The sequence below is a fragment of the Puntigrus tetrazona genome, unplaced genomic scaffold, assembly GCF_018831695.1.
Source record: "Puntigrus tetrazona isolate hp1 unplaced genomic scaffold, ASM1883169v1 S000000373, whole genome shotgun sequence".
Lineage (NCBI taxonomy): Eukaryota > Metazoa > Chordata > Actinopteri > Cypriniformes > Cyprinidae > Puntigrus > Puntigrus tetrazona.
The window spans coordinates 884,871-912,108 of NW_025048028.1; the positions used below are offsets into that span (position 1 = coordinate 884,871).

Consider the following 27,238-nt stretch of genomic DNA (forward strand, 5'->3'; position numbering starts at 1 on the left):
GCCTGCGCTCGCGCTGCCTAGAAACGAGCGACTCGTTTATCAGATTACGAGACGCGTCCCGCTCCCGACCACCTCGCTTTTTCGCTTTAATTTTGTGTTCTATGACATTACGCCGTACCTTACACGATCTCCTGCTCTGATAGTAAGTATCTGAATCGCTTTTATCTACGTTTTCGCAGCGCATTTGATTTTAACGATTCTGTCAGTGAGGCATTAGCGAGTCACTTCTGCATCTGTCAGCAGTCTTACCGGTACTGAGGGGAACACTGTGTAATAAGATACATTTAACGGTGAATTTGCCGTTTTAATGTGCTATTTGTCTTCTTTCTCTAAGGTGTGGACGGTTTAAACGCCCATTTGATGGTTTAATAGTGAGTTTTGGTGTTAGCTCGTGTTAGCTGAAGCTAACCGGTGTGGTCCGTTACTCATGAGACCTTAACTGCTGCCAAGATTTTAAACTCCTATTTTAACTTCTTGGTGACTCGTTTGCATTTCTTTTTCACCTCTGAAAACACTTATTCGTTAAGAACAGCCATTTAAAGCCATTAAAAGGTGTCATCAGCAATTAGTTACTGTAAAAAACATTTAACGTCTGATTTTCCACGTAGTGTTGATCAGTTTAATGTCATGTATCGTGCTCGACAGTGTTTTGGTATCCAATGATTTACTGTACACACACTACAGGTTCAGCAACCCTGATGCAAGCCGAGTGCAAGTGCCTTGTTTATACACTGTTTGAACGTCTTGTTGTTTGGAGATATGAATGTCATTTAGAGAGTTACAGGGTTTAAAAATATTGTTCAACATTCATATAATCGGTCTTTATCATTAACTAAAGCATTGCAACAGTGGCTTGGCAAGAATCCTTTTCGTGACTTCTGAAACAGATCAAAACAGACCTGTAGGACAGGCACAAAAACATGCTGTTCATTCCTAAACATTTACGTTGACACGTCTTATGTATTGACATGCTTCACATCTGGTGTTTCTTTCAGTTTCTTGGGACTTTAATCGAAAAGACCTTGAGGGGAGGAGTAGGAGGGCAAGCGCCTTTATTAAAGGAACACATCCAGGCTCTGTTGGATTCAGTGCTGTGTGGAGCTTTGGATCTTGCCGTTGGTTTGGAGAGGCAGTGGTGCTGGTTTAAAGACTGCGATGCATCGCTTAAGGACTTGCGCTGCACGGCTACGGCCGCTCACAGCCTCTCAGAATGCTCCAAGTTTCTCACAACAGAGGACAGCGGTGACGCCCGGGGCCCTAAGGACGTTTCAGCCTTTCAGGTGCTATGCAGCCCCTGTCGCCGCTGAGCCTTTTCTCAATGGGACGAGCTCCAATTATGTGGAAGAGATGTACTACGCATGGCTGGAGAACCCAAAGAGCGTGCACAAGGTAAGACGACGGCTTTCAGGATTCATTCTGGATTCCTGAAAGTTATGATGCTTAAAAGCCATGCGGTATCAAAATCCACCCTGTTTACTTTCACAATGCACATTCCTGCTCATGTTGTGATAAGAATAATCTGTACATGTTACACCACTGAATAAAATTGTCTTCATAAGCTTTCATCACAACTTAATAACCTCACTACTCAAAGGGCTTTACTTTTTGGAATATTGGTAATTGTTAGCGTGCTGAAAGAGCAGTTCACCCAAAATGAAAACTCTGTCATCATTTAGTCCAGATCTTTAGAAATGAATCATTTGATTCGGTTCACAAGGCAGTTGTGTGCCCTTGAAGGTTATGCTTGAGGACATCCATGTTTCATAATGTGACTTTGTTTCTCCTTTCAGACAGTAAGCTTAGCTTTCCAGGGCTGTTATGTAAGACTTTTCTTTTCCATTTCACCTGCCCTTTTGCGGTTTCCAGGATGTCTGAAACATGCTAAGTTCAGTGCAGTTGTCAAACTTTTTTTTTTTTATTTCTTTGAACAACACACTTAAAGCATACCTTTTTAGATGAACAGCCAGTACTGTCTGTATATACATTTTATATATTACTATACATATTGTTACACGTTTATATTACTTTCTTTTGATTAGTTTAAATTAGCTTTAAATATTTTGACCTCGGCGTATTTCACTCATCACGAGCCACAAAAAAATCTTCAAATGAGCAGCGAGAGATGAAAGTACAAAATAAGCAGTATTTTATACTATATACTTATACTACATTACCCATGAATAAAGAAAGTGTGCAGTACAATTTTACTACAGTTCAGACATCCCTCCTTTGCCCTGCTGTGAGATGATTTGGCATCGGCTCTCTCAATTTAACACACTGAGCTCTTTAGCTCCTCAAAGCCTATTAGACATTTATCAGGTTAGTGTGAGGTCCTGTGTGATGTGTCATTGCATCACAGTGACCCGATTTGTAGTTAATTAAGCCCTCTTGTTCAGAACAAGGTCAGACTTGGTTCAAATTGCTGTTCTTTTCTGTCCCTGCATGAACCTAAAGATTTGCAGATGATTGCATCAAAAGACTTCGGTTATGCAACCGAACATCCAGCTTATCCAGTGAAGTTTTGCTGCTCGGAAAAGCAGTGCTGAAGTTTGACCTCTTCCCACAGTTTACTCTGATATGACCACAGTTCCCATCTGTTTTGGAGATGATTCAGATTCCTGTGTGATGATGAAGTTACTAATACTGCGAGTCCGCAGCCGTTTTATTCCTTCACAAGAATTTTTGTACTTTATTGGATGTATTTGAACAAATGAAAAGGATCCTTTTTTTTCTTCTCTGCACAGCACTTGATGTCATTATTCTCCTTCTGTGATTTCTTTGCTCCTTTTTCACCAGTCTTGGGACATTTTCTTCCGTAACGCCAATGCAGGCGCTCCTCCTGGCTCTGCCTACCAAAGCCCCCCTCCAGTGGGGGTGAGTCTCTCAGGACTGTCTCAGGCCCAGGCACTGGTTGGAGCTCAGCCTAATGTGGAAAAACTAGTGGAAGACCACCTTGCCGTGCAGTCCCTCATCCGTGCCTACCAGGTATGAAGGCTAAAATGTTAATTTCACCAAGGAGGTTGGAGGAGAGGACTGTATTGTTGCTGTTTTCCAATTATCTTATTGTTGCACTAATACTAATTTATAGTACCATGCACTATAAATACTGTATTTACTGTATTTATACTACCGTTTAAAGGTTTGGGGTCGGTAAATTATTATTATTTTTTTATGAATGAGAAATTAATTTGGATGTGTTTTAATTGGTAGTGTCAAAGACATTGTAATGTTTTAATGTTTAAAAGCTTTTCTTTTAAACTTTCTATCTATCAAAAATTCTGGGAAAATGCAAAATATTTAACATCAGCAACTTTTGTTTTTTAACATAATATAATATCATGTAATGATCATGAAAATTTAGTTTTGCGTCACATTAATATATTATGCTTTAAAATAGATTACTATGTATATTTAAAATGTTAATATTTCACAATATGTTTTTATTCAAATAAATGCAGCCTAGGTGAGTATGCTTTTTTGTAAAAATCTTACCAACCCCAGGCTTTTGAACTTGTGCACATTGATATTATTTTATTGTTTTGATGACTTCACTCTGTTAAAGATTAAAGAACAAGTCAGCATTCCTTTTTGGTGGTAGTGTAGTGCCCTTTCTTCCAAATATTCCAAATTCAGTCATATGTTGCTGGTGTAATACACTGGATGAAGTAGATGAGGACTTCATTTCTCATACAAGAAGATATTTTTGTCACTTAATCATTATCTGCAAATCTCCACAGAATTGATTTAAATATATCCTTACCCCTGGCATATTTTTAAATTTGATTGTCTTGGCTAATTAAATTGATTAAAATGCAAAGAAAATATAACTGCCTTAACAAAGAAACGTAATATTTGATTGCGCTCCTCTGTTAGCTTGTAAGTGCTGTTGCCTTGTTCACAGGTCAGAGGTCATCATATAGCCAAACTCGACCCTTTGGGCATCAGTTGTGTAAATTTTGACAATGCCCCGCTTACTATCGGGTCCCATCAGTCCGGTGAGAACTGCTTGTGGTGTTCAGTGTGATTGGGAGCATGCTCATTCAGTGTGTTAACATTGCTCTGTGTCCTTCTGTCCCTGTTCTTCTGTCAACTCTCTGGTGGTTTTCACACTCTCTGTCCCAATCTTACCTCCTTAACTGTCCATACTGTTCTTTGGAGTTACTGTCCTCCCTTCTCCTCTTTTTCTATCTGTACGTCTTTTTTCTGGAACTCCCTGCAGATTCGGGGGCACCATGTTGCACAGCTGGATCCTCTGGGAATTATGGATGCAGATCTTGATTCGTGCGTCCCGGCAGATATAATCACATCCTCTGATAAACTTGGTGAGGTTTTGATCAGGCGTTGGAGAATAATTGAATCTTTTTCATGTGGCATGGCTTATTTTTGTGCTGTCCTCCCTTACCTGGAGCATGCATGTAGTCCAGACCTGTTTAGATATTTGCAATGGGTAAAATTCAGACACACCCAGCAGTGAGTGTTGTTTGTGTGCAGGTTAAACATAATATATATATATATATACATATACAAGTTTGGGGCTAGTAAGATTTTTTTTTTTAAGTCACATGATCGTTCAGAAATCATCCAAATATGCTGATATTGTGCTGAATATTTTTGTATCCATTATATATTGTATTCAGTATTCTTGATGAATAGAAAGTAAAAATTCTTTTTAAAAGATGTTAAAATTTTAGCAATTTAATGCTTCCTTGAAAACATGAAACCAAAAATGGTGGCAAAATAAGTTTTGGTTCTGAACTGATCAGAGTTCCCTTGACTTTGCCCATTGTAAATGATGTATCTTAATGTCTTTGTACCCATCACTTTTGTCCTCAGAATTGTCTGCTTGTCAGTGAAATCCTGCTCTCATGTAGTGTCATGTTGTAGTTCCTCTTTCTCTGCATGTTGCCATATACGTATCCTCTCACAGTGGCTCCTGTATTGCGCTGGAATGCCTAGGCTATAGACCTTTCTGAATGCTGTGAATAGCAGTTGCTTTATTTCTCATTGCGCACCTATCGTTTGTAGAGGTTTATCTGCATACACATTCAGCATGGATGATTGGAAACCTTTAGCAAAACGCAAGCCACACCCACACTCATGATGCTTAATAACTTGGGAAACGTGAACCAATAGCATGCTCCGTACAAACTCAAAATAGCTCATTAAATATTTTAGGTCCTAAACTTCAGGTTTGCTATGTTGTGAGTATTTGTAAACAAGATGGTTTAATTGATTATTATTTATTTTATTTCACAACAAAGAGACAGTGTACATTAATCAACATGCATAAATGTAAATGTACCCAAATTACATTTTCATTGGCAGTCCTTTACCAGATGTTATTCGGCTGAAAAACTAAATAAAAGAAATAAGGAAAGATTTGCTGCATAACCTGCAAAGAAACATTTCTTAGCTAGTATTTCTGGTTTTGGTTTTTGCAGTATAAATATCTAAGCACCCATAAAAAGAAATGCATTTACAGAATTGTTTACAGAAAATATATCTTGAAATAAGTCACTAAAAATGTTTGTGTTGAAAACTTGAAAAGAAGACAAAAATATTGTGATTCAGCAGTGCAGTATTCTACTTCTAAAAAACCGGTCAGAGAATCATTCAAACTTTAACACCAAATGGCTTTGCTCTGTCTGATCAATTCCTCCTAATGGCAAAGCCTGATATTTTAGAGCCTTTTTTTATCAATGGCAGGATGATTGTCATTGAGCATCCGCTACTAGTGAACAGTCAGTTTATAGTGTATTGACAGTCGGGTTTCAAAGTGCAGTATATGGGGTGAGTGAGTTTTCCAGTGCTGCATTGTTCTGTGTTTCATTCAGTGGAAATGCTTCGCTCAGTGCTTTTTCTCAGAACACCTCACAGGATCTTTTGAGGTCATGACAACTGTTAAAACAAAAATAGGTTTGTAACATTGGTTATGTCCACACACCGGGCATTAACATTTTTTAATGTAATGCTTTTTGATTCCTCAGATGCAGCTGTTTTTAAAGCCCGTCTGTCTCACCTTACAGCTGGAGGTATGAAGACTAGCTAGTGTACTTTAGTAGCATTTTTTAGAAGCTCCCACCAGTTCCCTGATTAAAAAAAAAACTGATTAAATCAGTTTAAAGTGTTGTGTAGTTAAAAGAAGAGACTTGCTGTCTTTTTAGCATTTAGTGGAATCAATGTCCTTGATTTTTACATTACAAACATTGTTCTTGGGCCTAGCTTTATAAGGCTTAGTGAAGTGTTTTTATACCAGTGTTGTTTATTATTAACCAAATTAAGCTTTAAACCATAATAATAGTAAAAAGCTGAAATAAAATGTAAATGTTATATAAAAAATGTAAATGGGAATATATGCTAAAGAAAGTGCAATATAAATATATTAAAAAAGGAATAAAAATTGACTAAAATACATAACATAACATAATTTTAACTAAAAGCTAATTTAAAATAATAATAAATATTACAAATTAAAATATATAATCATATTTTAAATTAGCCTTTAGTTTATTTATATAATAAAATGTAAATTGACATTGAAAACGTAATTGAAAATGTCCTCAACACTTAGCAAAAATACATTTATATAACTCCACGTGGCACTGCGCTGTTCTCCTCGCAGGAGACCCAGCTGGCATATGTGGCGATTTCCCTCATTAACCTTGCCTAGGGTCTGTTTCTTACATAATGTCCTCATCCTCACGGAATGTCAGATTTAGCCTCAGAGCTCAGGTTTATCCATGTTGTTAGACTCTCCCAATGTCACCCTTGATGGATTCCAGTTCATAATGGTAATTAATAGTGGTGCTGTTTTGATATAAATATCACTGTTGTGAAAGAATTGAATTGCTATAGACATGAATGGCAAAGTGTAAATTATGTAAAGGAATATTACTTCGGGAGTTGATGAGGCTTGTTAGTTGTACTTGCGTTTTCACTTTGCCCTTTCTTTTGTGATCATGTTTATTTTAATTGAGTTCAGTTTAGTGTAATCTTGTTTTACTGGTGCTGCAGGTTGTTATCATGTTTACTTGCCTGCAGCATTGAGGTACATTTGTTCATGTATGTTAGAGAAGTAAACAGGAACAACTCGTGTTACACATTGTGAAGGAAAGCCATGTTTCAGCACGCCTTGAGATCATAGGTCAGAGCAAACCGGTATGCAAGATTCTAGTCTACATTTCTGCTTCATGGAATACACTCACATGTTGCTTACTAATCAATAAGAAAAGAGATTTTCTGTGCACCAAAACACATTTCTAGGTAAAATGTATTCACTCAAACATGCATGTTACGGCCATCTGTAGCATCTTATGCATGCATTCCCTGTGGCACCAGTGGACTGGGCTGGAATCTCATTTTCACCCTCATCTTTCCTTTTTCCTCTGCTTATACTGTTGGCTTAGCTTTTTTGCATGTTCTGTGTCTTATGTGCTTGAATGTACTCACTTAAAAAATTACAAGCATAATAAGTTGTTCAACCTTTCTACTTTCTCTAATGCAGTTCCATTTGTCCTCTGTGTTTATGTGCATCGGTCGGATCCACTGTGGTGTTTTGTTTCGCTTGCCCTTCCTCCCCTTTCCCCATCCATTTGTTTGCATCTCTGCTGCCAGGCTTCTATGGACTTGAAGAAGCGGATCTGGATAAAGTTTTCCGGCTTCCTACCACAACCTTCATTGGGGGAAGTGAAAGTGCTCTTACTCTCAGGGAAATCATCCGGCGTTTAGAGGTACATTCACCAGACATAATTTGTCTTCTTTATGCTGTCGAACTATGAAGATCGGTTGTTTTGCATGACTTTCCTTCTTGCTGCACTATGCAGATGTCCTACTGTCAGCACATTGGAGTGGAGTTCATGTTCATCAATGACTTGCAGCAGTGCCAGTGGATCAGACAGAAGTTTGAGAAGCCGGGAGTGATGCAGTTTACTCTGGACGAGAAAAGGACACTACTGGCCCGTATGATCCGCTCAACCAGGTCTGTCCATGCCATAGTTTTCTGTATACCTAAATGCATTATTTGCCATTCAAATAATGTAAGCAAAACAGAAATGAATTCCTACATCCACTAAAATTGACACGGAAAGGGAATCTGTTTTGCCAAGCAAATCACATCATTTATTTGCAAACGACACTTGCTTGACACTTGATATCTTGTTAAAGAAATAGTTCACTCAAAAATTAAAATGACTGCATATTTTACTCACCTCGAAGCCATCTTAGGTGTATATAACTTTGTTCTTTCAGACCAACACTGTCTGAACACTGTAAAAATGTATCCTGGCTCTTCCAAGCTCAGTGATGCTGGTGGATGGTGGCCATTATTTTGAATCTCCATAAATCGGATATATCTACAATTACTGCGGCGTAAAAAGAACCTATATGCCTTTGGGGGGTTTTCACAAGTCTTCTGAAGCAGATCAATCGAATTTTGTAACAAAAATAAAAGAGCCAGAAAGAGATACATTTTTGAAAAACTCTTGACTGTTCATCTGAAAGAAGAAAGCCATTTACACCTAGAATGGCTTCGGGTTACATAAAATATGCCGTAATTTTCACTTTTGGGTGAACTATTCCTTTAATAACATTCTTTTTATTATGTGAATGTTTTTGTAATGCTTCCAGGTTTGAGGAGTTCCTGCAGAGGAAGTGGTCATCAGAGAAACGTTTTGGCCTAGAGGGATGCGAGTCTCTCATTCCTGCCCTTAAAACCATCATCGACAAATCTAGTGAGAACGGAGTGGAGAGCGTTATCATGGGAATGCCACACAGGTAGAGGAACAACCAACTGTACAGTAGGGCTTTCGACCATAATTGTATTAGTGGCTTAGTTACAGAAAATCAAATAAAAAAAGGTCTGTGACAGACAGATCGTTAACGGTTGGTCTGTGTGTAATACAGTATTCAAGCAGGGCATCCAATTGATTAATCAGTGACCTCAAATATAGCTTATCATCAGAATAAATGTCCTCTATTCAGTTGTCTGTGCGAAGTGACAGTTTTCTGTGCATGACAGATGCAGGTGCTCTTAAAAATCATTTTTGGTCAAAAAGATAAGAGTAATATGTTTTTCGAATCTGTATATTTGTGTGAACTCACAATAAATATATTTATAATCATTTTTAAGTCTAATATGGCAATCTTTATGTATGCATTTGAGCACTTATTAGGCTATGTAGGAAATTAAAGGCTCATTATTATGATTTGAATGGTTTGTTAATAAACGTGTGACTAATGCTTAACATAAACGACTACTAGTCAACCAGAAAAATCTTTAGCCCTACTGTACAATATATGCTGATTATTGAAGTATATATGTAGGACCACTGAAACATCTCTGAATTGTCTGCTCTCCATCAGAGGCCGTCTGAATGTGCTTGCTAATGTGATCCGTAAGGAGCTGGAGCAGATCTTCTGCCAGTTTGATTCAAAGCTGGAAGCTGCAGATGAGGTGAGCATCTCTTTTAAGCCACCTACATTTTCTACAGTTTCTGAACAGTTCCTAGTTCAGCTCACTATACAGATTACAAAATAAATATTTCAGTTTACACACAAATAAAAAAAGCCAGATCAATTTTTTTAAGGAACAATGTCTCATCTCAGCAATTCTTAACCGAAAAAAAATTAATAGGTCACAATAATATGCATTTAGAAAATAGGTTTAATTTTCATATCATGACAATTTAAAATGAAAGTGATAATGTTTAAAAAATATTGGAACAAGCAGGGCGGTGATACATAAAACATTCAATATTGTTATTGTGGTTTACTTAATTAGCTCTGTACACAATCCATGGTGACATGTTTTGTTTTATACATCTCCTCTCCCACATGTCTGGGAAAACAATCTAAACTAGTGTATCTAATGTTCCTGTCATTTAAACAAAGAACCTTGAGATTCCAGTTCTGTTCATATTTCAGTTTCTCTTTGTGATTTTCTTTAGGGCTCAGGTGATGTGAAGTATCATCTGGGTATGTACCATAGACGGATCAACCGGGTCACTGATCGCCACATCACTCTCTCTCTGATGGCCAACCCTTCACACCTGGAGGCAGTGGACCCCGTAGTGCAGGGCAAGACCAAGGCAGAGCAGTTCTACTGTGGTGACTCTGATGGCAAAAGGGTGTGTGAATTTTGTGTGATTACTGCATTAATTCCAGATTGTTTTCCTGATGCACTTATTGATATTCTGCTACTGTAGATTTCTAGTGCAGGCATCAGCTTAAAGTTTACTTTGTGGTGATCTATATACTAGCATACTACTTGACAAAGTTACAGACATGGACTGTAACTTTGGAAAGTGAAGTGCAAATCAAGAGCCCTATATCCAAAGATTAAACAGCTCCTTCAAAGACGATCGGTTGTATTATGTCAACAATTTTTAGAACAGGCTTAAATCATTTTTTTGTGATCAGACAACAAGACTCAATTTACATGGTGTCAGTAAAAAGACTGTGTCCTTGTCTCTAAAGGTGATGTCCATCTTATTGCATGGAGACGCAGCCTTCGCTGGTCAGGGTATCGTGTATGAGACCTTTCACCTGAGTGACCTGCCGTCCTACTCCACACATGGCACTATTCACGTGGTCGTAAACAACCAGGTCTGTTTTTCGCACACTCTCACCAGCAGGAAACAACTTCTTTAAATTGATTATACACTATAGTTCACAAGATTTTCTGTATGATTGAACATGAGAATATAATTTACCACACAAAGAAGAAGTTTCAGTGCTATGTGATAAACGAAAACCTGATTATTAACCCGGTTATTATCGTTTAAGTGGAACTTACAACTTTTTCAAGAATTTTACTTGCCTATAATTATTAATATTTTGGTAGTCAAGAGCTGTGTTTTGTTTTTTTTGTATAGGGGTAACTGCAGCCCTTTGAGTTTATTTGTAATAGTGGCAGATATCAAGCTACAGTTATTCATATGCGTTATAAAATGTTCAAAATCCGTAGCACGCCTCATAAGCAAAACAGCTGGTATAGGATCGGTCTGAACAGATATAGAATTTTACTACCAGTTGTCCTATACACTTTCCAAGCGATGTCCCATAGTTTTCATTGGCCGATGTTCTGGAGTAATCCAAGGTGAGACATGTACAGAGGAAACCAGTCTAGTTTCATGGAAAAATAATAACACTAATATTGCAAAATATTATTACAATTTCTTTTCTGTTTTATCCTATGTTAAAATGTAATTTATTCCTGTGATGTGAGTGCAGAATTTTTCAGCATCGTTACTCTAGTCTTCAGTCACATGATCCTTCAAAAATCATTCTAATATGCTGACTTGCTGTTTGAGGAAGTGAAACATTTCTTCTTGTTATTATTAACGTTTGCGTAATTCTTTGCTAAAAGCACTGATTTCTTAAAACAATACCTGGCCAACAGTTGAGTTGTAATGTATAATTTAGCATTTTGTAGATATATTTTATATATTATATATAAATATATATTTTATAGTTTGTTTTTGTAATATTTGCATATATTTTCGTTCTCCTCTATTCAGATTGGCTTCACTACTGACCCTCGGATGGCTCGATCCTCGCCGTACCCCACGGACGTGGCCAGAGTGGTCAACGCTCCCATCTTCCATGTTAATGCAGACGATCCCGAGGCTGTTATGTATGTGTGTAATGTAGCTGCAGAATGGAGAGCCACCTTTCATAAAGATGTGGTGGTTGATCTGGTAGGGAAGCACATTGTAACGTTTCCAGCCGTCTGTCGAACGTGTTTTAGGTGTTGACTCTGGTGCTCTCCTTTGAATTGTAGGTGAGCTACAGACGAAACGGCCACAACGAGATGGACGAGCCGATGTTTACGCAACCCCTGATGTATAAACAGATAAAGAAACAGAAACCAGTTCTGCAGAAATATGCTGAAAAGCTCATTACAGAAGGAGCTGTAAGCAGACAGGAATATGAGGTCAGATTAACCAAATGTCACAGTTCCTTTAAAATCTGAAGCAGCACAAATCTATTGCACGTTTTAAGAAGTGTTTTTTAAGTACTGACACTGAAGCCTGGAGTACTGGCTGCTAAAAATTCAGCTTTGCGTCACATTAATAAATGATTTATAAATGTCATAAAATATAAAAATACAGTAGTTTTTTAAATTATAAAAGCATTTCACAATATTACATTTTTTTCTGTATTTTTGACCAAAAAATTTGACTTTAACATTAACATTAAAAACTCTTAACAGACCCCAAACTGAATTGGCAGTTTTAGTTAGAATAATAAAAAGGATTATACTTATCAAATACTTTCTTTCTTAAATGGCTTGTGTGAATAGTTCATTAATATAATGTTGCCTGTCTGTCCTTGTAGGAGGAAATTGCCAAGTATGACAAAATCTGTGAGGAGGCGTACAATCGTTCTAAAGATGAGAAGATCTTGCACATCAAGCACTGGCTTGACTCACCTTGGCCAGGTGTGTGTGTTTGTGTTGATATACGTCTCCAAACTGAGACACTTTTACATGTGTGTATTTGCTCTAAAATCTAGTTGACTTGACATTTCTGTGTTTAACTCTACAGGTTTCTTCACTCTGGATGGTCAACCCAAAAGTATGAGCTGTCCATCCACTGGTCTTAATGAAGACTTGCTTAGTCACATCGGTCAGGTGGCTTCCTCAGTGCCTGTGGAGGATTTCACTATCCATGGAGGTACCTTTTCACTCTCATCTCTGCATACACCTCCACACCATTATGAAAAGGTGTGTCATTTTTGAACCATGTTGGGAACTGGCTATATCCAAACCTTCTATCTACTTTTATGCAAAAATAAAGAAATCTTTAAAATCAGCTTGTGTTTCAAGAACTAATAAATCTGCTTTCTGAGATTATATCATACAGGTGCTTGGTTGACTCAAATGTTTAACTCAAATATATATATATATATATATATATATATATATATATATATATATATAATTTATTTTACTTGAGCCATCTTCTGTATTCATTCTGTCTGTCATCATCTAAGGTCTTACCCGTATCCTGAAGAGCAGGGCTACAATGGTGCAGAACCGCTTAGTGGACTGGGCTCTTGGAGAATACATGGCCTTCGGTTCTCTGCTAAAAGAAGGCATTCATGTGCGTCTCAGTGGTCAGGATGTGGAGAGAGGGACCTTCAGGTAAGAGCAGCTCCATCTCATGTTCCTGAATTAACTTGCTTTGGAAGCAACTCCATAGTCTACCTTTTTATCCCCATACAGTCATCGGCACCATGTGCTACACGATCAAAACGTTGACAAACGGACATGCATTCCCATGAACTACATCGACTCAAACCAGGCTCCATATACCGTGTGCAACAGCTCCCTGTCAGAATACGGGGTTCTTGGTGGGTATAAACCAAATGAACTGTGGATAGTTGCTGTCTGTCAAACAAACCCAGAAGAAGCAGCACATTATATGCCCACTGAACAAACATATCCCGAGGTCTGTGATTCTCATTGTGTGCAGGTTTTGAGCTTGGCTTTGCCATGGCAAGTCCTAACGCTCTAGTGCTCTGGGAGGCTCAGTTTGGAGACTTTCATAACACAGCCCAGTGCATCATCGACCAGTTCATCTCCCCAGGCCAGGCTAAGTGGGTCCGACAGAACGGCATTGTGCTGCTGCTACCTCATGGCATGGAGGGCATGGTGAGGTATTTTTATATTAAATCCACCTCTGCACTTTCATCTTCTAGTCCGCTTCCTTTTTCATTACTTTCTTGGTGTTTTTTTTTTTCCTTTATCAGGGACCAGAACACTCCTCTGCCCGTCCAGAGAGATTCTTGCAGATGTGCAATGATGACCCTGACGTTTTCCCGGTAAATCTCTAGCTTTAAGCATGAATATTTTAGCCGAACACAATATTTACTATGAATATTGATCTTAATACTCATTTGTTTGACACAGAAAATCACAGAGGACTTTGCTGTCCGGCAGCTTTATGACTGTAACTGGATCGTGGTGAACTGCTCCACTCCTGCAAACTTCTTCCATGTTCTTCGGAGGCAGATCCTTCTGCCCTTCAGAAAGCCTGTAAGAGACATTTCACTCGGTTCATAACCTCTACGGGTTTCCCTCAAGACAAAAAAAACATTTTAAAGTTAAAAAATTACTAAATTAAAATGAGCTTTTTCAGTGAATTTTAATAATTCATTAGCATATATTGTGGTAATCTGTTTGTTACCAAGTTGTGGTTTCAATCTTTCTTTTTATTTGCTCTAGCTCATTATCTTCACACCTAAATCACTGCTACGGCACCCAGAGGCCAAGTCAAGTTTTGATGATATGTTACAAGGTTTGTCCTTATAAAATCTCGGCAATCCAATGTCATACAACGTCCCCAGAATTTTAGTCACGTCCAGTTGTGTTTGTGTTTGATTAGGCACACACTTCAGCCGTCTCATTCCTGAAGAGGGAACAGCATCACAGAATTCAGCTGGAGTGAAGCGTCTCATCTTCTGCACAGGGAAGGTTTATTATGACCTCACCAAAGAACGAAAGGCCAGAGGCCTGGAGAACACAGTGGCCATAAGTCGTATTGAGCAGGTACCTGCATACGCTTTTATTCTTAAAATTATTAAATGGGTCGTATTCTGTATTTATTCATAATAAGAATGGTCATTACACCAGCTTTCTTTCCTGACCACTTGTACACCACATTATCATTTTCGCTACATGTCTGCACCCTAGTAGTTAAAAGATATCTTTGATGACTTTAAATGTATTATTGTCCAGCTTTCTCCGTTCCCGTTTGATCTTGTGAAAGCTGAGGCAGAGAAGTATCCTCAGGCTCAGCTGCTGTGGTGCCAGGAAGAGCATAAGAATCAAGGCTACTATGACTATGTCAAGCCACGCATCAGCAGAACCTTCAGCAACACCCGTCCCGTTTGGTAAGTCATGCCTTTAAATCAGTAGAACAAATATCGAACAATCTCTCAAGAACTACCATGCAGAATTGATACGCTACATGTAAACGAAGTTCCTTTGGAACTCTTCAGCTTTTAAGAACTGCTTGTTTCTTTGGTAGAGGGTGGAACTAATGCACAAACAACAATCTCATTGTTTGGCGCTCATCTATTATCGTCCCTGTTTTGATTTCAGCAAATCAATTTGAGTCGATTCATGAACACAGCAGCTTATTAATCCTAGTACGTTTTATATTGTTATTAGAAGAATTCATAGTAGTTTTATCACTATTTTATAGAAACACTAAATGACAAACAATACCTTAAAGCTCAGTCAACATGACAAATAATTACTAAAGTTCTGTCATCTTATAATGCTAAATTATAAACAAAATAATATTATTTGTTTGTTTTTCTCTGGGGTGACCTGAAAGTGTGTCCATGCTATGTATTTATGCAACAGGATTTGTACCCACTTATTAATGTGTCTAAGCCATGCAATCACATGCATTCACATTTATATTTACATGTATTCTTCTCAGGTACGCCGGCCGAGAGCCTGCAGCTGCCCCAGCCACAGGCAACAAGAAAGCTCATCTTGTGGAGCTGGAGCGGTTCTTAGACACAGCCTTCAACCCGGATGCCTTCCAGGACCAGTCCTAAGCACCTAGCACCATCCACTCCCTTTATTACCATCCCTCCGTCCCTCGTTTTTCAGGAAAATCACACCCCGCTGTTAGGGTTAGAAGGCAGGCTGGCAAGCTAGGAATCTCCTGACCAAAGCACAGGTTTGCTTTACACTATACAGTAGGTATGAGAGCTCTATCTATGCAGATTTTATGAAAGGATGCAAGCTTTAAGCAATGACATGTTAATGGGATCAGTTCGCATGCATGTGTCTCTGAGGCATGCTGATGATGGTTTTAATAGGGCCTTAAAGTGACATGCAGCTTAAACTAGAGGTTTCCCCTCAATAATACTAATGTTTTTTTTAAATTTTGAATACGCACAAAATCACAGACAACAGCGCAAGAAAATGTCTGCACTGCCCGTTACCAGAGTTGGCATGAATGTGTCAGAAATGAGACACCGAAAAATCATGATAGCATGAGGGCGCTAAAGGGCATGCATGGAACCCTATTCATGTTAAATTATTGCAAAAAAGGAACAGGTTAACTTGCCTGCATTTAGCAGTTTTAAAATATAGCAGGAAATGTCTTTCTTACCCATCCTCTTCATCCATCCCATTCACCCTCTAAACCCTCAGTGCCAAATTAAAATGAACTTCAATCGATGAATTTAAGGACTGAAAGCTGAAACAATCATTTTATCTTGTTATTTAAAAAAAAAAACAGTAAACTGAGATTAAGCAGAAAGACTTTCTTCAGGACATAGAATTTAAGAATTTTATTTATTTTCTTATGTTTATTTCAGACTACTGTTATTATACTTCATCTCAATTTCAATCTGTTTGCTTGTACCAAAAAAAATGCAAGAAAACTACAAATTTAACATGAACAGTTTATTTTGCTTTAATAAAGACATGTCTTGTGCACTTTATCAGATGATGTTTAATTAATCTGATTTTTTTTTTATTAATTAATATATGAACCATGACGAACTATAACACATCTTAGGTAAACAATTAAATTAATATGACACCTGTAGTCTAAAAACTAATACATCTCATACATTAGTTGTTGTTTTTTTTTTTAATTGTTCACAGCAGCTTTACATATTTAATACTGCTGAAGACTGATTTACAGTGAGCTATTCTTATGGTTGACCTTCTCTCTGATGAATCTGTACACATCTGTTGTCGAGTAATGTTTACCAAATTCTTTCAACAACTTGTAGAGTTTATCTGTTGAGAGTAGAAATGATCAGGTTACTCAAAACCAGAACAACTAGCTTACATATAGTACTGTATTATTGTTTGTTCGTACAGAAACACTTGGTTCTTGAATTTGGCTATTATAAAACTTACAATTTAAAAACACTGAACTGTAGTTTCTGCATAAACAGTACAGTACAGTAATATTTACTAAGGATACATTTATTTAATAAAAAATACGATACAGTATTACAGTTAAACATAACTATATTTAGATTAATATCTTTTAAAATATATTTTTATAAATGGTTCCCTATGATGCAAAGCTGACAGGTTTCAGTTTTACATAATCCTTCAGAAATATGTTGATTTGTTGGTCAATAAACATTTCCTATTATTATCAGTGCACATTATTTTCTAGCACATATTGCTTCTCATTCCTGTATGTTTTGATTTCGGTATGTACTTACCCACGGTCACATTGTTTGTGGTCAGTATCTCATGCATTCTTTGTATTTCGAATGCAAGATGTTTATTTCCAAAGGTGAAGTAAGCCATGTCTCGTTCAGCCACCGCAGCAGCCATCAACTGAATTAGAGCTTTGGAAGACAAACACATTCTGTTCCGTGCACCTTACTGTATCGTGATTAATGTAAAGCCTTTATAATTTCTCCAGATCAAACAAGTATATGTTTTTACAGTGCCTTAAAAAGGTTTTAACTACTTGTTGTTTTTTACATTTTTGCATATTTGTTACACTTAAAGTTCAGATCAAACTAATTTTAATACAACACAAAAATGCAATATAAAATGCAGTTTTTAAATTATTTCAGGGGAAAAAGCTGTCCAAACCTACCGGCCCTACATAAAAAAAATTAATTACCCACTTTTGTTAAATCATGAAAGTGCAGTGACCCCTCATCTTCTGTTCACTTAGTTTTGTCGTGGCCAAGTTTTGGGAAGGTGATAATATAATGAGGCCACGAGATACTAATTTGTGGGAAAGTCATAACTCGTGGGAACATGATTTTACGTTAGTGTTTAGGGAACAACATATTTTTCTCATGGGCTTATTGCGTAAACAAACCCAGGATTGTTGGAGACTGATTCATTATTTTATTTTAAATTAAGAAATTATTATATTAGTTATTATAGAAATTAATGAAGTAAACATGAAGTAAATTAAATAGGCCTACAAGGAAACGTCATACCAACAGTCAAACATGGTGGTGGGAGTGTGATGGTCTGGAGCTGTTTTGCAGCTTCAGGGCCGGGACCAACTTGCCATAATTGATGGAACCAAGAATGTCTGGCTGTCAGTTTGTGACCTCAAGCTCAAGTGCACTTGAGTTATGCAGCAGGCATAAACTGTTAAAAAAAAACAGACGTCACCAGTAGGTTTCTAGCATTTCTGAAGCTCGGCCGTTGCCTTCTTGGAATCCCAAATAGGCAGCAATCCACTTGTCACTCAAGTTGCCACGCCCCTTAATTATGCAGAACTTTAAACTTTGTATCATTTAAACGGATGAGTTCTAAAAAAACTTCCCCTCCTCACAGTCATCATGAGGGGCCAAATTTTGTTTGTATAGACTATTTTCTCTTTCTGTTTTTGTACCAGGCTGTAATTTGTTTTTCTGCTATAAAGTTGGGCATTTTAACATGGGGAGTCTATGGGACTGACTTGCTTTTGGAGCCAGCCTCCAGCACATATTGATGAATTGCAGTTCCACTTGGCAGCAAGACAATGGTTCAGAACACACAAGCAAGTTCTCCTCTGAATGCCTCAAGAAAAAAAGTCAAAGTCTGGACTTTAAATCATTTAGAAAGCAATTATTTGTCACATAGGGGCCAAACAGGTTTGGACAGGATTTTTTCCCCAGTTAAATCACCATTTCAAAACTGCATTTTGTTTTTAATCGGGTTATCTTTGTGTAATATTAACATTTGTTTGATGATTTTACTCATTCAAATGTGGAAAATATGTAAAACATTAACAAAGCACTGTATGTGAATGTTTCTTGATTTACCTTTGAGTTTAGGATCTCCATTGAAGGCACCACAGCCCCAGTTGCCCGTTGCGATGGCTGTTTTTGGGTTTCCGTGAAATCCCACGAATGCCTTTCAGATTCAGACAGTATAAATTTTAATAACCTTCATAGTTAGGCATAGTTTCTTTTAATCGTTTTAATGCGTCAAAACTGGTACCTTGTTGAGCTCTCGTTTGATGTTTTCTTGGGTGTACTGCTCCTTTGGGTTCTTGAAGTCAAGAGCATCAATGGCAACAATCTGCCGATAGCGTCTCTTCCATATATCTCTATGAGTGAATTTGACCCATTGTAACATAAATGAACTTTTTTTTACCAGTGATTTAAATTCATGTTTGTGAACTTGGTGCATCTGTCATCGTCGCTTACCGCTTTGTGCAGTCATTGTATGGACCCACCCAAGAAAAGGTTTTGCTGTAGCCAGCAGTAATGTTGTACATCTGAGGGCCTGGTGACACAAAAATAAGATTAAGATGGGGACCAGCAATAGCTCACCCCCCATTTTCATTTAAGGCTCCAATATACTTCTAACAAAGTTCGTTCTTCATTTGGGGGCAAACAGAAATTTGAGAAGGCTGAGCGACAGTTTCCTGTATTCAAACATTACGACACCCCCATGCTGTTGGAGGCGGGTGTAGATTATTACATATCATGTTACTCATGCAAATGCCTCAAACACAACAATGATGAAATGTAGGCAATCTGTTTGAGATGGGCACCAATGGGCAGAATATAATAGACAAAAATATAAGGATTATTTCAGAGTTAAGTATCATGTTTGCAATACAAAATAGCCATTACATTTCCATAATCACTTCTTTAAATTTGAATTTCTTCTAGTCTAAAAACTTTAGCATGAAAAAAAAATGGTTCCAGATTGTTACTTTATTAATGTGACAAATTGCTACACCTTTTTAGTTTTTACGTGGTTTCATGATTTACTTTTGATAAAAACAAAAATGTATTATTGTATGTTAGTTTGGCATTTGGGTCATAACAGATTATATATAGATTAAATTACATTTTAAAATGCTTGTGAACAGTTACTTTTTTATTGATTACATGGTTGGCTTTTGTCAAACTCGTTTTGCAGTTTCACCTAATATCTTGACTTGAACCCCTGGGATTTTAAAATAATTTTTTAATAATTAAATATCACATTTGCATGTCCACTGTTCTCTGACATTGGCCAATGGTCATATGACATGCAGATTTGCTGAATAATAACAATGAATGGAATATAAAAAAAAATGAGTAAGAAAATATATCAAGTTGGTACGATATTACCACATTTAAATCAGTGTGATAAATGAGTTGGGTCAAAAAAAATATTTTTATTAAAGTAGTTAAAAGTGATTATATTCTAAAATGATTAATGTAAGGGATTACATTACTAGCTGTTGTTTAGTGTATGCTTAAAAAAATATATAAATAAAGGCAAGTGCCCAGTGTTTCGAGTTTTCAATCTTGTATAGTATATTACAGCCTTAAGATAACTTTTTCTGTGCTAAACACCACAGCAGTACCTGTGATCTTAAGGCACTCGTTATCATCCAGTTTCTCCGTGAAGAGTCTGGCCACGATGAGCTCTGGACTCATGAGGAAGAGGATCTCCTCCTGAACCAGTCCTGACTTCAGCACTCCTCCACCAATGTATTTGCTGGCGAAGTCCACCTAACAACAGGATGTAGTTGAAATTCATCTGAATGTACCAAAGATACAAAACTGACGTTTAGATGAAACTGACCTGCAGCATGCCTGTACCCTCTTTCTCTATGGACCCTTCCGAAGAGATGTGAAGGTTCCTTAGAGGCATCTTCTTTCTAAAACCAACCACAATCAGTAAGAGGCTTGTCAACTGACTTTAGTCTATTAACTATATCTAGTGCAACTTACTTATTCCAGTCAGGGAGCTGTGATGGTGGAATGCTAATCCTTTCAAAACTAACCAGTCCATCTGGTTTTGCTGTTAAAGAAGTTAAAGGACATTATATGAAAATCAATTCCTTGCTCATCCTTTCAAATATTTGCCTGCACCACTAAACACTACTGTTCAAAAGTTGAAAGGATGCATTAAATTGAGAAGTGACATAAAAAAACAGTCATATTAATCAGTATATTAAAAAGACTTCTGAAGGATCGTGTGACACTGAAGACTGGAGTAATGATGAAAATTAAATCTTGTCTCGCAGGAATCAATTACATATTAAGATATATAAAGGTTATTTTAAATTCTAACGACATTTAACAATATTACTGTTTCTTCTGTATTTTTGATCAAATAAATGCAGTCTTGGGTGAGCATCAGAGACTTCCTTCAAAAACATTTAAAAACCATACGGCCCCCAAACGTTTAAACAGTAGTATAGAGTAGTTGTGTTAAGCGTGTTCTCAGTACCTGAATCTGGTTCGTGGCTTTCTTTTGTCACCGTGTTGAAGTAATGGAATATGGCCCTCAGTTTCTCTGCTTTCTGCTGTAATCTCTCTGGGTCTTTCTCATCAGCAAATAGGCTACAGCAAAAAAAACATGTATATTATAACATGCTACAACACCGGTATGAAGCATTTGGTGTAATGTGATCAGAGCAGCACCTGCTGAAGTTAATGGTGGGGAAGTTGGCGTATTCTGAACCAGGTTTAGTGTTGTTCCTGTGAGGGAAGGTGCAGAAGAAGGCGTTTGCTAACAGACTGGAAATCTGCTGCTGAGACAATGTTATGGCCTGGTTCTTTTGCTGTCGCAGGAGAGGGATGGGCTGGAGACAGAGTACGGACAGTATATGCATTTTTGTATGGTTCTTGCTTGTCACGTTGTACAATATGAACCCGATGAGACTGTGTGTAAAAGCCAAGACAGACTCTCAGGTCAGACTCACTGCGAGTGACAACTGATAAAATGAAAATGCCGTTCAGTTTGGATAAAAGCGTCTGCCAAATGTACTTTAAAACTTCTCAACGCAACTCTCAAAAAACACCTCAATGCAATGTTTGTAGCATACCTGTTTAATGAGATCCGGTAATTCAAGAGCTAGTTTGGCTATCTTTGGGATCAGCAAATGGAGGTTATTGTCCACTGCGTGTAGGCGCTGTAGAGCAAATGCAAGCATCAATCCGTGTGTTTTCGCAGTAACGTTTAACTATTCTCTGATACAGTTCGATTCACTGACCTCTCCATAACGATAAAGTGCGTCAAATGTCCATTTGTCCTTGTTGTTGGTATTATAAGACATTATTACGCTCTACAAATAGACAAAGACAGATAACAGGTCACATGATGAACACCCTTTCAGCTAGTGTAAAAGTATTTGTCATCGTTCAGTGTTACAGTACCTCAACATCTCCGATAGAGTTTTTTCCTTTGGTAAGCTTGCGCAGAGCTTGACAGGTGGCTTCCCAGCGAGACAGTACTGAATGGTGCTGGGATGCAGGCCGCGGCTATGGGGAATAACCATTACTGAATGCTACTTGTTCAGAAATGATGATGATTTTAAAGAAAGAGATTTATTCAGTAGCATTTTGGATACCCATACTTACATAGAGATGTGGTAACTTCACATGGTTGGAATCCCAAACATGACTACATTGATAAGGGACAATCACACCACTTTGGAAATACGTCATCTGCCAGCAACAAGAACCATTACAAAATCCATATTCATAGCTTAAAGTAAGATTGTAATGCAAGAACTGAGAGTGAAGTTTGATTCTTACGTCTATCATTATTATATGTCCCGTCAGTTTCTTGTCAAACTCTGTGGCGTAGTTTTGCATTGTTTTGAGGTTCTGAAGGGGATATGTGGGACCCAGCTGTATCCAAGACTTCGGTTTTGTTCCTGAGCTGGAAGCATCCGAGGAAGAATCTGAAGTGTCCATGTGCCAGTTTGAGCTGCTTTCTCCAGATGCACTAGATGTCGGCTTGGGGTTTTGGACATCATCGTAGCGAGATCTAGCGCTCTCGCTAGATAGAGGCGTTTTTTCTGGTGCCTGATTCCTTCCTCGCTCAGTAGGCCTAGATGACTTTTCGTCCTCTTTGCCTGCAGTCTCAGTAGATGTGGGCTGGCTTGCGTTCCCTTTGCCTGCAGAATCAGTGGATGAGCCGTGGTTTGTGGGATTTCCCCTTAATGACTGATCACCAGTGTTTCCATTGTTATATGACGGATTTAAGCATCCCCTCACTCCATGGCTCTCTTTCTGTGACATCTATGGTTAAAAAATAAAGTGAAAGCATCGGAATGTCCAAAACAAGACAAATCAGCTTTATGGCCTACATACTGCCCACCAGGCACAAGACGTCTATATAACGTCAAATTGATTTAACGTCAAAGTTGGACAGTCGCTGCATTTGGGTTGGAAATGGAAATCGGGTTGACGTTGACTTAACGTTGGATTTTTGTTACACAACCTAAAAACAGCGAATATCAAGGTCAGCATTTGTCATCAGTGTAACATTGGCATTAGACATTGAATTCATGTTGCATTTCGTTCACCTGACGTCGCAACCAAAATGTAACCAAATATCAACGTCTTATGACATTGTGTGCCTGATGGGTGGTTTTGGCGGGTCTTTATTTTCCTGTTTTTGAGGTGTTTTGGATCTACCTGAAGACGGGTGTTTTTTAAGGCCTCCCTCGGCAATTGCGTGGTTCGCCTGGTGACTAAACAAACTAACTTACAGCCAGAAGGCATGTTTACAGTGAGAATACTTTTTACCCCGGCATTCTGGGTAACCAAGAACTCGCAGGAGTAGGAAAAAGACAAGAAACGCGTATTTACAAAAGGTAGTAACTTAAAAAGATAGTACGTAGTAAATATAAACTCTTTGTATTTAAAGTTGCATGCGCATTGTTAGAAAGGGAAAATGTTAAAACGGTACATCTCCTCTATTTTGATACCATTTAATAATTACATGCAATATGTACTGGTTTAATATTTGTTCGGAGTTTCACTTTCGATTCGACGAACTATGCGCACAATCTAATGCTATGTTTTCATACGGGCTACGCGTTGGCTAACTTTAGCGAAGTTTTACAAACGGCGTGTGAAGCAGAACAACGCAGGAGCCGTTAAATGACATTTACTCACTTGTTCGGCTGTAATAGTCCGCGCGGCTGACGTCCGGCGTCCGTGAAAGCTCGTGATTGCTCGTGCGACCGGAACGAAAGTGAACGCGCGAGAACGAAACCGTGCACCGCGGCGGTTCCTGAGAGCTGCCGGTCACGAGAGACGATGCCGGGATACAGAAACACCGCGTGCATTTATTTCTAAAACTGACATTTAATAAATTCTGTCATAGTGTTTCCTGTTAAGTCACGTGACTGCCGTTCGTCTCTTTAAACAGCAGGTGGCGCCACCCTCCAGTATGATGTATTTGTGTGCTGCGAGACGCATATAAAACGACGCCTTTCTGATTGTGTAATTTTCTGTTTTCAGATACAAACAGCAACAGTAAAACGATTATTTATTTTCTTAGCTCATTTAAGGCTAAAAGTGTGTCAAGGATTTCATACAGCTCGTTTGTACAGTGAAAAAAAGGTAATTTAGTTTTAAACCTGATATGCGTTTTATTATCAGATTATACTGAGGCATTTTGCAAAGCTATAGAGCATTTTATTTAGGTTAAAAAAACGTATATGATAGCTGTGGCCCATAAACAAACGCATTTAAACAGCAGTTTTGTATAAGTTTGTTTTCTTCCGTGTTCAGCTTTACATTTTTAAGATTTTTGCAATTATCTGAAATGATCTCACGTTAGCCAGTCAGGTTCACAATAAGCTGCCCATATAGCCGAACGTCTCACTGATCAATCTGTACGGATCTGATGATGAGAGATGTTTCACGAGTGTAGTGTCCACAGAACTCCTTCAGCCATTGGTACAGTAATCTATTTTGAAAATATTACTGTGCATTTAAACATTTGCGACGCACCATATCTATGTAGATGAATGCGGTTTTAGATGAGCATGACAGAACGTTTGAACAGTAGAGAAGTTGTGTTCCCAGTACCTGGATCTTGACCTTCTTGTCACTGAATTATCATATTCATTCACTAAAAGCAGTACGGTTTTAATCTTCTCTTGTTTGTAAAATCAATTAGTACGGTCATTCAGATCCTTTAGAGTTGAGCTTTAGCTGTTGTTAAAACTGCTGAACTGTTTTGACTACTTTTCTCTGAAGTGACCTTGTGTAGAGAAAAGCATCTATATATAATAATATATATATATATATATATATATATATATATATATATATATATATATATATATATATATATACACACTGTAATATGACTGTATATTTGCAGAGCAGTACTGAACAATTTTTTAGTAGCATCAGTTCCAAAAGCAATTTCACCTTAATATTTCTTATTTCACATTTGAAAATATCCCTTCAGGTTGGAATTTGCATAATAAATATAACATTTGTTTTAATTAAGCTAAATCACAGAACTGGTGTATATTTCTTCAAAGCCTTATGCGTCGTTACTGAAGACGTGTCTGTCGAAAGATTCTACTTCTATAAATCTTTTGGGAGAATTAATTCATGACCCCGTTGGTGCGCTCTATTTATTGCATATTAGCATAACGTATAAGTCTAAATAAGTTCCTGTTAGTTTTTCGTCTGCAGTGAAGGCACATACCCACAGTCACATTGTTCGTGGTCAGTGTTTCCTTTGCTTCGTTGGCAAGGTGAAGTAAGCCGTGTCTCGTTCAGCCACCGCACCTTACTGTATCGTGATTAATGCAAAGCGTTTGTAATTTCTCCAGATCAAACAGGATGTGTGTGTGTGTGTGTGCGCGCGCGTGTGGGTCGGCGGTTGCGGTTTACGAGGACAAATTAGTTTAGTGACAGAGGTATTACAATTTGAAGATGGTTTATAAGGCACCGTCGACGTCCGCATAATTGAAAAGGCTTAAAATGACATGCTGAATAGTGTTTTGTTTTGTTTAGTTTTTTTTATCTGTAATCTGTAGTTTCCTGTAAGGAGTAGGTTTAGGTGTAGGGTTGATGCAGGTAATAGCACAGACAGATTGTACAGTATAAAAACCATCACGTCTATGGAGAGTCCCCGTAAACCTCAAATGCCAATACGTATGTGTGTGTGTGTGTGTGTGTGTGTGTGTGTGTGTGTGTGTGTGTGTGTGTGTGTGTGTGTGTGTGTGTTTGACAAATGATCAATAAGAGGAAATGTAAACATTACACTGAATACATTTGTTGCATTGCAGGCCTGAAATTTGCGACTGTGGCAGAATTACATTACTTTTGCATCAACTATCCCCGAAAACTGACTGAAAGCTGTTTTAGTTTTCTAACTTTGTCTAACACCCCAGTAGTACCTCTTAAGGCACTCGTTATCAGCTAGTTTCTCCGTGAAGAGTGTTCTACTCAATGTAAAACACAGTCGGTAAGAAGAATCTTCTATCTAATGTAGCTTACCTTTCCATTTAGGGAGCTGTGATTTTTGGAAAACTACTCTGTTCTAAATTAACCAGTCCATCTGGTTTTGCTGTTAAACATTTAAAGGCCATTAAATTTAGTTAAACTTAATCTAAAATGGCATAAAAGCATGCATACACAAATCAATGATTTATATTTTTAAAAATGCCTATGTAGATAACTATAAAAGTCTATAAAATAAAAAAAAACTTAAAATTTTATATTCAATATACTAGTACATTTTTAGGTTCCGTGCTACTTTTTTAATGTCCTCTGTAAAATAGATAAAACAATAATTTTGGTTAATGAAAGAAATGTGATACACTATTTTACTTTACTTTGTAATTACAAAATATGATCAAATTCCCATAAGAAAGATTAATTTTATTATATGTAAAGACCAAAGATTGGTATCCCTGAAAAGCTCTGAACGATAGGCCAACAAGAAATTAAACTAAGACTTATATGGTCTCACAGACATTTATTAAAATATAATGTCAGGACATTACCCCTTATGGCTCTGTCTAGATAAAGGAACTAATATGATAAAGTACCAGATAAAGATAAGGGAACTAGATAAAGTACACAAAGCATACAGATGAGAATACAGAACAAAAATACACATTTTTATTCATGAAAGTTTACATAGGTGTTCTGTGTGTTTTAACGTTGAAATCAAGTTAAAAGGTTTGATTTGATTTGAATAAAAAGACTTTGCTACTGTTATCAGGATAAACGTTCATAAAACATGAGACATGCTTCGAACAGTGCGCAAATAATTTAACAGACAATAAAATGATCTGAGTTGGCTAAAATTGTAGCGAAAGCAGTTTTTATTTTGGCAGAAACTGGTTAAATTTTAGGGTAAATGAACAGAATTCCGTTGAAGGAGAAAGAAGGAAAAAAGTAGAGTAAATCAAACCATTTAATAGTCCAGTGTCTGTGAATGGAGGTGATGAGAGAGTCCTGTTTGTCACGTTAACCACAAGATGGCGCCACACTCCATTCATTGCTGTTT

The 27,238-nt window shown here is 37.6% G+C and overlaps 2 protein-coding genes and 1 long non-coding RNA gene across 9 annotated transcripts in view; 2 read left to right on the forward strand and 1 right to left on the reverse strand.

Annotated features, from left to right (window-relative positions):
• On the forward strand, positions 1–16,470 carry ogdhb (oxoglutarate dehydrogenase b). Of its 5 annotated transcripts, XM_043231559.1 has the most exons (24): positions 1–142; positions 996–1,389; positions 2,797–2,985; positions 4,220–4,322; positions 5,988–6,032; positions 7,615–7,730; positions 7,824–7,978; positions 8,626–8,772; positions 9,361–9,451; positions 9,945–10,124; positions 10,474–10,602; positions 11,517–11,696; positions 11,780–11,932; positions 12,337–12,439; positions 12,546–12,674; positions 12,994–13,144; positions 13,226–13,353; positions 13,476–13,654; positions 13,753–13,824; positions 13,913–14,038; positions 14,228–14,300; positions 14,388–14,551; positions 14,741–14,895; positions 15,453–16,470. In XM_043231559.1, the coding sequence occupies exons 2-24, from the start codon at positions 1,156–1,158 to the stop codon at positions 15,571–15,573; spliced, it is 3,123 nt and encodes a 1,040-aa protein (XP_043087494.1). In that variant the 5' UTR covers positions 1–142; positions 996–1,155; the 3' UTR covers positions 15,574–16,470. The 5 variants fall into 5 exon arrangements, with proteins under 5 accessions (XP_043087494.1, XP_043087496.1, XP_043087495.1 ...); XM_043231561.1 differs by lacking the exons at positions 4,220–4,322; positions 5,988–6,032 and adding an exon at positions 3,902–3,995; XM_043231560.1 differs by lacking the exon at positions 5,988–6,032.
• On the reverse strand, positions 16,418–24,109 carry pargl (poly (ADP-ribose) glycohydrolase, like). Of its 3 annotated transcripts, none has more exons than XM_043231565.1 (16): positions 23,869–24,109; positions 22,498–22,986; positions 22,321–22,407; positions 22,117–22,221; positions 21,954–22,025; positions 21,786–21,872; positions 21,382–21,542; positions 21,188–21,300; positions 20,686–20,755; positions 20,537–20,612; positions 20,316–20,463; positions 19,159–19,237; positions 18,950–19,058; positions 18,772–18,862; positions 17,215–17,343; positions 16,418–16,774 (listed from the first exon to the last, which is right to left on the reverse strand). In XM_043231565.1, exons 2-16 carry the CDS (start codon positions 22,984–22,986, stop codon positions 16,671–16,673), a joined length of 1,920 nt encoding a protein of 639 aa, XP_043087500.1. In that variant the 5' UTR covers positions 23,869–24,109; the 3' UTR covers positions 16,418–16,670. The 3 variants fall into 3 exon arrangements, with proteins under 3 accessions (XP_043087500.1, XP_043087499.1, XP_043087501.1); XM_043231564.1 differs by lacking the exon at positions 23,869–24,109 and adding an exon at positions 23,386–23,776; XM_043231566.1 differs by lacking the exons at positions 16,418–16,774; positions 17,215–17,343; positions 23,869–24,109 and adding exons at positions 17,350–18,112; positions 23,386–23,781.
• The window catches only part of LOC122333777, an 8,982-nt gene continuing 5,172 nt past the window's right edge, over positions 23,429–27,238 (forward strand). The window contains exon 1 of the long non-coding RNA XR_006248673.1: positions 23,429–23,564. This is a non-coding gene — a long non-coding RNA (uncharacterized LOC122333777). The remainder of the gene's footprint in view (positions 23,565–27,238) is intronic.

Coding starts and splice junctions, on each gene's coding strand:
- ogdhb (XM_043231559.1), top strand. CDS start 1,156: ATGCATCGCTTAAGGACTTGCGCTGCACGGCTACGGCCGCTCACAGCC. Junction 11,697..11,779: donor AAGATGTGGTGGTTGATCTG/GTAGGGAAGCAC, acceptor TTTGAATTGTAG/GTGAGCTACAGACGAAACGG. Junction 13,354..13,475: donor GTCAGAATACGGGGTTCTTG/GTGGGTATAAAC, acceptor CATTGTGTGCAG/GTTTTGAGCTTGGCTTTGCC.
- pargl (XM_043231564.1), bottom strand. CDS start 23,472: ATGCCTTCTGGCTGTAAGTTAGTTTGTTTAGTCACCAGGCGAACCACG. Junction 22,987..23,385: donor TAAAAAACACCCGTCTTCAG/GTAGATCCAAAA, acceptor TTTTAACCATAG/ATGTCACAGAAAGAGAGCCA. Junction 16,775..17,214: donor CACAAACAATGTGACCGTGG/GTAAGTACATAC, acceptor TACTCTCAACAG/ATAAACTCTACAAGTTGTTG.